The following is an 11537-nucleotide window of genomic DNA, read 5'->3' as shown; positions in this document are numbered from 1 at the left end:
CCAGAGCTGCTGCAGTTTCTGAAGCGTTCAGCCAGCCCAAGCAGATGATTACAGCCTACCGTGCTGCTCTGTGGGCAGCACATGCTAACGGAAAGACAGACATACATATCACCATGAAGGAGTTAAAGCGAGGGAATCTGAGTCATCTTTTATTTTCTGTTTGCTTGCCCCAACCCAGGAGTGACAGGTTGTCTTTATTTCTCTGCGCAAGCCTTGCTAACCGCCAGTGTTAAGACCAACCTCTTAAAAAGCACATGAACTTTTCCCAAAGTTTCAGTGAAGGCTGCGAAGTGACAAAAATGTTACTCCTTCTGGTTTGCAAACTCAGTGGCGGCTTGCTTTCCTTTTCCATTGCTGTTTTCACCCTGCACCAATACTGTATGTTTGAGTAAACTTTCATTTGCTAGGTGTTCTGGGATCGATACCATTTCTTGAATTCAGAGCACAGCAAATGAATGGGATCCTTCAAAAACAGTTGGGGATAAAGAGTTTATAAATTACCATATTGCTAGGGAAAAAAAAGGTCGTTGATTGTCTAGATAAGCAAATGCCTGGTTTCATTGGCCATTAGGTAATTACAATTGTTAACTGTTTATCCTGTTGTCTGTGGAGCTGCCTTTGTTGTCCGGACTCTGTAGAGTGATCGAACACATCCTTCACAGTTGATAAGTTCACTTGCTTCCCCAGCATTTATATAGCCCATCTAGCCTTGTAAAAATATTTAGTCAAAATCAGGAGCGAGTAATTCACTGATGAGTGTGTCTTGAACTTCGAAGCAATACATGGTCTGTTCATGGGCTAAAAGTGTTAACTCGAGGGAGAGCATGCAATCTTCCCTAAAAATGCAACACAAATCAGGTCCTAGTGTGGCTGAATTCTGTGAAATGTTATCTGGGTGGGATGTGTTCCCCTGAATTGCAGAAGTATGCTGGAGTTACCGATGGTTTGTAATACACGTATGTGACCATACATAAGGACCCAAGTTGCACCATGGAGCGATAACTTTAATACTTTGCCTTATTCCCACGCTTTCTATTCTGAGATGCGCCTTTGCTTTATTCCCAGCAAGTTTATATGTTCTTCACCAATACAGCACACTATAAAGAGGCTGGAGGTTTGCATCTGCCTCCCTAGATTGCAGAGGGTACCGACTTTAATTCGCCTTTTAATATGCTGCAAAATGACATATTGAAGGTTGGTTTTTTTTGTTGTTATCTGCGTTTATATAATCAGTTTTTGCCTCAGTGTAGCAAAGTGTTTAAATAGGTGCTCAACTCGATGCACGGTGGTGTTCTGATGGATTTAAGCCTTGCTCAATTTCGGTACTTTCAGCACTGAAGCTCTTACTATTTGTAAAATAAATACGTATGTTGAATATAATATGTATTACTTATAATAGGGGAAAAAAATCTCTATTAACTGGCAACACAAAGCTATCTTCAGTGAAAGTAGTTGAAATATCTTTGTGGATTTAAATACAAATAGTCCTGGGTGACAATCCCTGCATCTGACAAGGCTGTATATAAAAGGCTCCTCTGGCAAGCTGCCAGCGCCTAAATGTTGCTGAGGCTTCTGCTCTTATCTTAGCCCGGAGAAAAAATGTGATGGGAAAGTGTTTGAGAAGGAAGAGAGAGAGTTTAGGAGTGGTCTGAGGGTGATAGAATAAAATTTAAATAGCGATGCTTGTGTCAGGAAAGCATATCGAGCCACTGAATAATCTTTTAAGAGAAGTGGAAACTCCATTGGTTAGGCCATTTGACTCAAAAAAAAAAAATAATCAAGAAATAATTTAACTTTTGTTAGAATCTAGGCTATTTCTCTCTTATGCAAGACACAGAGGATACTTCAAACGGTTTTTAAATTCCCTAAAAAGTTAAATTACCTACAACATTGCATTCATCTTAGTATAAAAGCGTAGTAAGTTTCTTACTTCTTTTCTCAATTGCTGGCAGGCTGATACAAATAATATTTTTTTTTTCCTTGATTTTCCAATTTAACTTTTGAAATTACCAACCTGAGACTCTTGGAAGCTGAAAATTCACTGTTGGCAGCAGACAAGAAGCAGCCGCAGTAGCTGTGTTTCTCACATAGTACCAAGCTGATGTGCCTCTCTTCTACACGGGAAAGGCTGCTCTGAAGAAAAAGGATATTTTGGAGTCTCTATCAATCAGGTTGTAGCGATGCGAGTGGAGATGCAGTTAATAATCCAGCGAGAACTGCCACTTGTTTCCTACGAGCCCCCAAAGAGCTGGGAAGCGCAGCTTTGTCCTGGTGACCTGGGCTGCATACAAATCACCTTGTCCACGTGAAAATCACTGCTTGTCCCTTGGGCCATCTCGCCGCTGATGCTTCCAAGCTCCAGCTCATTGTCTTCTCCCTTCCGTTGTCTTAGGGGATAGCAGGAAGTGTGGTGAGACATAGATTATTCTTTAAGTGCCCAGAAAGTTTAATTAATCAGTCCAGTGCATGTAATTGATGAGAGTCGTATTATTTAAGCGGATGGGGATTGGAGGATGTCAGGTCGTAGAGAACTTAATAGAAAGTAGGAGTGCTTGATGGTCACTATATTTCTTTCCCTTACTGGGAGGAGGAAGAAATTTTGCTCAAATGCATATAATTGAGCAAATGCTTAAAAATAATATGCAGCAGTATGCTGTTATAAGTAATAATGTGTGGCTTTTGTATATCACCATCTGTCATTAATTTTTAAAATGCTTTATAAAAGTGGGAAACGGAGGCACAAGAGAGGTGATACAACTTGTGCAGGGTTGCTCACTAGGTCACCATCAGATGAAGAATAGTGCAGGTCTTGTTTCATCTCCGCTAGCTGTAATAGGAAAGCTAACGGTGAGCTGCTGTTAACACATGTAGAGCTAAGGTATCAGCCTAATATGACCAAGCTACAAAAATTCAGTGATTTACTGCTTGAAGCTGTTACAATTAGGTGAGTTCTTAGCTTGCCTCAACTGCAAAATAAAATGGATTACTACAGACTACTTTTATACCTTGTGGTTTTTTACACTGTTGAGCCTTGCCTCCTTAGGAAACAATGAAACGTTGGTGCTGTCGACAAGTTTCTCTGTTGTTTTGCTTTCTGAACAGTCAAAAAGTGCTCTGTAATTTTGGGCCACCTTAGCTGATGACTCAGTCAGAGACCAAGGATGTAGGTAATGAGAACTAAGAAAGTGATTAACATCTGGCAGGCAACTAAGGCTAGAAAAAACGCTGGCATTTTCACAACGAATCCATTTATTTTAAATGAATTTACCAAGAAAAGCTCACCTGCGGGACATTTAGCCACATTTCTGTATTAATGAAGTAAGCCTAAACCATGTTGTCTTTATCTTCATTTTTTTAGTATATAACTGGAACACTCTTGACATTTTGTTCATCAGACATAAAGAAATGCTGTCAAGTCTCAACCTCCTTCGGGTGACCTCCCTGGCTTAGGCTAGAGGGTCCAAGCTGGCTGCGTGCAGTCATTCTGAGTCCAGATAACCTTAATTTAGTCTTACGGAAAGATCCATTCTGCTCCTGGGACCACTTAGGGCTCTACAGCAGGTGAGTGATTTTTGTGTGATGGGGGACTTGACTCAAGAAGACCCCGCCGACCAGAGCCTGCTGGGCTCCGGGGTAGCTCTGGTGCATCTGACCTTGTTTCAGGTTGCTTACGCTTTTCATGACCCATTATTTACTTGTTTGGGTTTGTTTGGGTTTTTTTTCTTTGTCCGTGGTATCTCAGCCCTCCCATTTTTATGGGTAATGGAGAATTGATCGTAGGTTAGTCTGAAGTAAACGGCAATGTTGCTGCTGTAACTACAAGCAGAATTTGGCCTTCGGACTTTCTGGACCTCTTTCGCATATTTCCAAGTCTGGGTCTTTGTCCTTAATAAAAATAAGAAGTATTCTTGGAAGTCATCTTACGACATCTGTGGAAGCCCAGTAATCGCAGCTTCAGACACTTCATACATAACTGGCTCATTTTTTACATATCTTTTCTGTTCTGTGTGCCGAAGGAAATGAAGCATATACCGTTTTCTTGAATACATACATATGTACGTACGTGAGTGTCAGTGTGTGTCTGTCCCCCTTGCCCATAATAACTTTCGGTCCTGTTGACTAGTTTCATCCACCTTTGAAAAGAAATTAAAGATCTAAAAAAAATACCAAATTGATCTAATTAAGTTTAACGAATATAGCTGCTGAGCAGGGCTGAGAAAACGTATTTGTGCTCTCTCTGAGCTGCATTGTTAGCAGAGATTTCACTGGAGAGCGTGTATGAGAACAGAGTGCATTAATAAACACAAACTTGAAGCAAATATTCAGCTAAAATTTACACCTTAGTAGATAAATTTTGTGTAAAAAAAAAAGAGATTTTGGTAGTTTCTTCCTCATAGAATGATTATTCTGTTAAACACTGGATGCAATAAAAATGATACTCTGCTAGAGCATCACAGTTACGACCGATGAATAAACCTCAAAAAAAGTTCTTTTATTCTGGTAAGAGGCAAGGCTGTCCTGCCTGTTCCTATTGACCAGAGTAATCCAACTAAAAGACACATTTCCAGATCAGTTTGCAGTGGAGTCTCTGACCTGCAAAGGAAAACTTCAATTCCTGGCACTAACGTGGTGTGCAAAGCTTAGGACATTTATTCTTATTAGGTAATGTTACGCAGAGATGATGCTACTTGCCTTCAGCTGGTTCTTGTTTAGGAAGGCACAAAAAAAAGAAGGAAAATCATTCTAGCTCCCATGTACTGTTCAGCATAATTGTTTTCAAGTACTTGAGATTTATGCCGCTGTGAAGAACAATAGGAAATCGCAAGTGAGAAAATGTTCATCAATGATCACAGGCAAGAAAAATTTTTATCTCTACTTGGGTGGAAACAACAGCACTTGCAGATCTGGAAATAGGTGTTGCGGTTCAACGCACACCATCCGTCCGCCTTGTCTTCACCTCGGCAAACTTCCAGCTGTTTCTGAAAAGCAAACTGTAAAAATACGATTTTCTGGGAGAGAGAGGAATAAGGAGGAGCCCTTCCTTCCTCTTCATCAAACTGTCTGTCCCCAGGGTGCCAGTTTGCTTTGCAAAATCAGAAAGCGTGCAAGATGAAGCGTGGAAAACAAGTGCCTGCGGCAAAAACGAAGCCCTGCGAGATGGAGAGCCGGGAGCCAAAGCTCACCCTGAAGGGGCTTTGGTGCGATTCGCCGGCGGTCGCCTTGCAGACAGTTTTACGGATCGGATTTTTTTTTTTTTTTTCCCCTACTTTCTCACTGCAACACGCAGCCACAATCGTATGCGTTGCTTTTAAGCTCCAGCTGCGCCCCACAGATGCTTTCTTTTCTACTTCTAATCCAACCTAAGGACTTTTAAAGAGATACAATTTACTGCTTTTCTCGGAAATCTGCAGGGGCGGAGGGGGAAGTTATAATCGCCGTTACGTACGAAATAGCTGCCCAGGCCCAGGCCGCCGAAATCGGCGCTGGCGGCTTGCGGGAGGAGGCGGTTGCTCTGCTCGGCGGCGAATTAACGGCGGGGAGCCAAAACCACCCCGAAGCGGGTTTGCGACGGTGTTTTTAGGGCGTGGATTTTATGATCTTATTGTTTGCACAGAAGCGTGGTTGACTCCGGCCTTACGCCGCCCCGCGCGTAACCGGCGCCGCTTTTAAGTCAGAAAGCTGGAAACGGGCAAATGACGTCAAGGCCTGATGTCAGCCCTGCCAGATTTCCTCCCAGAAGCCGCGGCCGGCCGTTAATGCCTAAAGTTGAGGGGAATGCGGCATGCGCCCCAGCCCAGGCGGAGACAACGCGCGGGGGGGTTTTGTCCCTTCTCGCCGCCCGTACCCGGGCCCGCCGGGCCATGGCGGGACGGCCGGCGCCGCTTCCCACCGCGTCGACGAACGCCGAGAGGACTACAACTCCCAGGCGCGCACTGCGCCGCCGCGCATGCGCGACGCGACATTCCCACCCCCTTTCCCTTCCCGCGCCATCTTGGCAGCCGCTTCTTCCATCTCCTCACTCGCAGAGGGTGGTGGGGTGGGGACTACAGCTCCCGGCGTGCTCCGCGGCGCCCGCGCATGGGCAGTGTGTCCCGCCGCCATCTTGGCCCGGGGAAACGCTGCCGCCGCCGCCGCCGCCGCCACCGCCGCCACTAAACAAACCCGAGAGCGGCGGCACCGCGGGGGGGGCGGGTGGGGAAAGGAGGGGCTCTGCCGCCGAGGAGCCTTTCGATGTGCCAGGCACGGCCGGGCAGGTGGGTCCCGTTCAGCCGGCAGCGTTCCCCCGCGTCTCCCCGCTTTAGCCCGGGGCGCTCGCCCCTCAGGGAGAGGGGGCAGTTCCCCTTCCCCGGACGGCGGGGACCCGCCGCTCGCCTCACGGGCCCGGGCCCTCGGGCAGCGCTCCGGTCACCGCCTAGCAGGCCGCCGAGCGCTGCTCCTCCGCCCGGCGTGAGGAAACGGCGGCAGCCGCCCGCTCCTTCCTTCCCTCCCTGCCGACGGGGACCCCGGGGGCGGCCGCCCCCGAGCCCGGCGGGGAACCGAACGCCGCATAAGCTGCCGCCGCCGCCGCTTCCCCCGCGGCGAGGACCCCGGGAAGGTCGGACGGAGAGTCCCCGGGTGGCGGCTGCCTCCAGGCGCCCTTGTAGGAGATCCTCCCTCCCTTCCCTTCCCTTCCCTCCAGCCCCGCGCTGGAAGGTGAGACGGCGCCGGGGCTTTTGTTCCCGGTGCCCCCCCCCCCCCCCAACCGTTCCCTGCCCGGGCAACGCGGCGCGGCCGCGGGCTGGCCCAAGCCGACTCGCCCCGGTCACCTCCGGCTCCTCTTTTTTTTTTTCCCCCCCCCCCTCTTTTTTTCCCTCCCCCCCCCCCCCCCCCTTCCTTTATTATCCTCGTTGCAACGGGGAGATGAGCCCTCCTTCTCCGCCCGCCGCCCCCGGCATCTCGCCGCGATGCGATCGGGCGAGGGGGTGTTCCCGTGTTTGGGTTTTTGTGGTTTTTTTTGGGGGGGGGGGGGGGGGGGGGGGCTGGTGTTGGTACGTGGAAAGCAAATTTTCAGGGTGTTTGTGTCGTTCTGTCATATAATAGGCTAGTGCTAAATGCATTCCCCGGGGGGAAGGGGGAGCGTGCGGTTAGCTGGAAGAGTTCTTATAATAGGTGCCCTGTGCATAAAGAGAGGGAGGAGACTTGAACATCAATTCGGAGAGCGTTTCAGCATGAAAAAAGGCTTGAGAAGGAGACGGGAAACTCGGTAAAAAGGCTTGGGTGATGGATCTGAGCAAGAGAGTATAGGAAGTCCGTCCCCTTGTGAAACTGCTGAATTCCTGCATGGCAAAGCATGCCATTACAAAGGTTGGAGCGGGGATGGGAGCGACTGTGTCGGTGGAGTTGTGAGCAGGCTGAGGAGAGTTTACATTAATCGGTTTGGGAAATCAATAAATGATGGACTTGCACTTACTGCATTTATATTCCTCTTTCAGCGAGGCTGAGCTCTGTGGGAGCGCAGACACAAGGGAAAGATGCCTGTGGTGTGGCCAACTCTTCTGGACCTCAGCAGAGATGAATGCAAGAGGATCCTTCGCAAACTGGGTACAGTAAGATACAATTTGTGGGTCTGTATGTTTGCCCTTTTAAGATTTGCCTGCCTGCTGCTTCCATGAAATACTTTAATATGTCTACAGGCAACTTACAAGTCATTTCCTGCATTTTGCATGTGTCATTGGTTTGACAGCCCTGGCTTAAAATGATGTTTGGCAGATGCTCTCTGCCTGAGCAAAATGAATAGAGCAGAATTGTTTTGGTTTGGTCGAATCTCTCATGGATGTCCTAGACCATCTCTGCCTCGATGTTGCAGTGTTGCATTGCTGTTCTTTTTACGACTATTAACATGCAATGGGATGCTCTGTGAGAGAAGGGTCGTCGTTTGTTTTCCAATTCTGTATTAGACAGCTTTTTGTACAAAAAAAAAATCATGGAACCCTGATTTAACTGGCACTCTGGGACTGGGTTCAAGTAGTAAAGGTACTATCATAAAGACCTGAAACAGGAGAAAAAAATAATTGTGATGGTTTGTGGTTTGCAGTTACACAGATTATCAGGGAAGTGTGAAAACAGTGTTCTCGCTTAACTGTCATAACAACAGCAGCAGCTTTTTGCATTGTTTCAAATGTAGTTCAATATCTGAGACCCCTGTCCAGTAGTTACATATTGGGAGATTTTTTTGTGCTCTGTCCTTGTAAATAGATGTGTACAAGGAGACGTGCTTTTGTATTTTGGAAGGTAATAAAAATATTTGCTCTTTCCTCAGGCATCCACTTTTGGCTACCACAGGAGAGAGAATCCTTTGTTAGACCATTGATCTGATCTTGCACAGTCATTTTTGAGTTCTTAGAGCTGAATTTCTTTTTATTTAGTTAAGAGTTTTTTGCCAGTTAAATGATGCGTAATAGTAGAAGGGAAGAAGAAACCTTTAGCTTTCTTTTCAGACTGTCTTCTGAGGAGCATAATCCAGGAGGTGATGTCAGGAAGAGAGTTCCTCGAACTTCCTGTGACCGTCAAGTCACAGCTTTTCTTGTTCTCGTTTTACTTGAATGTCAAAAGATTTTGTGCTGTACTTAACTGTGTCAAGGTTCTCATACATTATACAGCCATCCACTTTATTTTCTGACAGTTTATTTTCCCTCGCTTTGTCCTTTTTATTTCATTTCTTGGGAATCTGGGATTTGCGTTTTGTTGAAGCAGACAGTGACACAGATGTTGCACACAACATTGCAACTAAGCTGTACATCCATTAAGGTGACAGCCTCAGGTCTTAAGCAAGGCTCAAGAAGTACGAAAACTAGGAGAAAGTGCAGGATGCCAGAAGATTTGGACCGGATCTGTGCTACTAAATTTTGTTAACGTAGCTCTGCTGGCTAGGAGTGTGGAAAAAAAAACTTCCACTCCAGCTGGTGGCGATGTGCTGGCAGAACCTTGCTGGTGCAGCTGAGCCAAACAGAACTGCAGCTACACCTCCTTCAATGACATAACCTAGGCTGACAGGGAAAAAAAAAAAAAATTAAAAAAAAATAAATCTTTTTTTGCTGGCATGAGCTGTGTCCCCACAAGGGGGCCCTGCCAGTGTAACAGAGGATCGAAGCCTGTAGCAGCCTCCTCTCTTCTAGGGTAGAGAAGCTCTCAGTTTAAATAGATGCACCACAAGACTGGAGTCTGAAGGAGCATGGGCAGTGGGAGAAAATAACTGCAATATTCATCTGCTTTATAGAGTCCCACTTTTCCAGCTCTCAGCCCAACATCTTACTTGGTTGACCGTTCAGGAATAGTGGGGTACTCTGTCACGAGTGAAATGCAGTGGTGTAGGTGAGGCTGAAATGCATCTTGAGGTGTGCAATACCTAGCGTTGTTCTGCGGTGTTTGTGGTTTATAACTGCATAAGGGGATGGTGGTAGCACCTTGCACCTGAAATAATGATATTTATTTGTGAAACCTGTTTTGGCCGTTTGATGTGTCTTGTGTTGGAAAGAGAGCGCACCAGTTAGTGATTGCTACATAGACATAAGGGTGAAGCAGCTAGTTACAGCTGTTCTGTAATCTTTACTAGCTTCCAAAAGGCCAGAATGTGCATTTTTAAAGCCCTAGTGTAGAGGATCTCTATTAAAAATGCGGGGGAAAAAAAAAAAAAAAATCTGTCCTTGCTAAATAATTATATGGTTGTATCTGAAGAATTACTTTATGTTGTTAACAGAGGAAAATAATTAGTATCTTAAATATTGTAACATGGTTGTCTAAATAAATGTTGATATTAGTAATAACCATTGCATTAATTAGCTAATGTTTTATAACTGAAGCTGTAAATGCTTCTGTAGGTCACTCAGCATCCCTGTGCAGGCTGCATAGTTAACCAAAGCGACTCTGCTTTGGGTTTTGTCTGCTTAATCAGGACAGGAGAGCAGGACTTCTTTTCAGCACAATTCCTTGATTTGATTTGTAAATTAGCTCTTTGGAATCCTAAACTGAAAGCTTTTCAGAATAGCATCAGTCTTTCTTTTGCAGCAAACTTCAGAGGTGTTAGGTTTTGGCCTGCCCCTTTTATTCTTGCTTTTAGTTAACTGGGATCTGTTGTGGGCTTGGTTTGGGTTGGCTGCTGACATGGGGGTGCCGAATGAAAGGCACCTATGTAAGTATCGAAAGAATTTGTATTTCTGGTTTAAAGCAGGAGTTTCAGTAACATTTCCTTAAATTGTGCTAAGCTTAGAATAGCAAGTCATTCTTTGGCAAATTAGCAGACTCCATTATTTGCATTAGGTGTATTTTCACCCTGCTTAGTAGGACAAAATTCAGAAGTTTCAGTAGCCTTTAACTATTCTGGTTTTTGTTTGTTTTTTTTTTTTTTATAAAACACCGATGGCATGACATTTACATAGGTCCCCTGGAATCATAAATCTACGTTAAATCAGAGTTGTATTTTTGTGAGTTAATTTTCGTGATATGTCTACATTTAAGAATAGCTGGATTGTTCCTTTTGTGTTGAGCAGGTTTAACTCTGTGTTGCATTCTTTTCAGAGTCAAGCAGTTGTACTGATCAAGTAAATGGGCATAAAAGATTATGATGATCGTATTTAACAAACTAGAGCTGATGTTCTCCATGCTAATTAAGGAAAGGAATTACGGAAAAATCAGTTGCACTTTTGATAGTGTGTTTCTTTTTCAAGCCAAGCTTTTCCATGGAACTTTCAATAATGATACGTGTTAAAGATTTTTCTCCTGCTTCTAGAGAGTTCTGAGCTACTGTCCAAATTTGGGGACTGTTTCTTCAAGCTTTCTGGCTGAACTGTCAGTTCAGAGAGAGCTTGAAATATTTGGTTGGGTTTATAAACTAGATAATCCTCTGTGATGATACAATTGTTTCATAGAAAAGCTGTACGCTGCAGAGTAATTGACTGAGAGAGTTCTAAATCATCAATCTCTTTTGAAAAGCACTAAATAATTGAAAGACATGTTCCTCTTAATGATTTTGAAAATTAATAGAATACTGTCAGTAATACTGAAAATAACATTTTTTTCTTTTCCTTCGCTGTGAGCATTAAATAGAAATACTATTTGCTCTAATTCTTCAGAACTGGAGGCATATGCAGGTGTCATCAGTGCCTTACGTGCACAGGGAGACCTTACGAAAGAGAAGAAGGATCTTCTTGGAGAACTCTCTAAAGTGCTTAGGTAACTCTGACCTTTTTAAAATAAGAACTGATGACCTGTTTTCTTTTAAGGTACTGTGTGTGCTTTTTCTATCACTAGTATCACAAAGCAAATCTTAATTTAGAGAAGTAATTCTCCATCTTGTAGAGGTTTAATTCCTATTCTGCTTTGAGTTTTTAATAAGGAAAACAACTGTGCTTCTGTGGCTGAAGCCTTACTGTTTTGGTGGTGTTTTGTGGGATACTGAATGTTAAAAGGATTACAGCTAGCTCATGAGTGTGTGCTAGCTTGGAGTTTCATCAAGGTAGGACTTCAAGGTCTTTGGGCCCAAGTTACATCAAGAAAGAACG

The 11537-nt window shown here is 44.7% G+C and overlaps 1 protein-coding gene across 14 annotated transcripts in view; it reads left to right on the top strand.

Moving 5' to 3' along the window:
• Positions 1-5907: 5907 nt before the first annotated feature.
• EMSY (EMSY transcriptional repressor, BRCA2 interacting) overlaps positions 5908-11537 on the top strand; it is a 41064-nt gene continuing 35434 nt past the window's right edge. For 12 of the 14 annotated variants that reach the window (XM_030042672.2, XM_041118580.1, XM_030042671.2 and 9 more), the window contains exons 1-3: positions 6098-6254; positions 7473-7581; positions 11109-11208. In XM_030042672.2, the coding sequence (XP_029898532.1) occupies positions 7512-7581; positions 11109-11208 (170 nt within the window). In that variant the 5' untranslated portion in view covers positions 6098-6254; positions 7473-7511. Of the gene's footprint in view, positions 5927-6097; positions 6255-7472; positions 7587-11108; positions 11209-11537 lie in introns of those variants that run through there. The other 2 variants (XM_041118578.1, XM_030042665.2) reach the window with 2 other exon arrangements.

The sequence above is a fragment of the Aquila chrysaetos genome, chromosome 19 (genome assembly GCF_900496995.4).
Source record: "Aquila chrysaetos chrysaetos chromosome 19, bAquChr1.4, whole genome shotgun sequence".
Classification (NCBI taxonomy): Eukaryota; Metazoa; Chordata; class Aves; order Accipitriformes; family Accipitridae; genus Aquila; species Aquila chrysaetos.
This window is presented reverse-complemented; position numbering and strand designations above follow the sequence as displayed.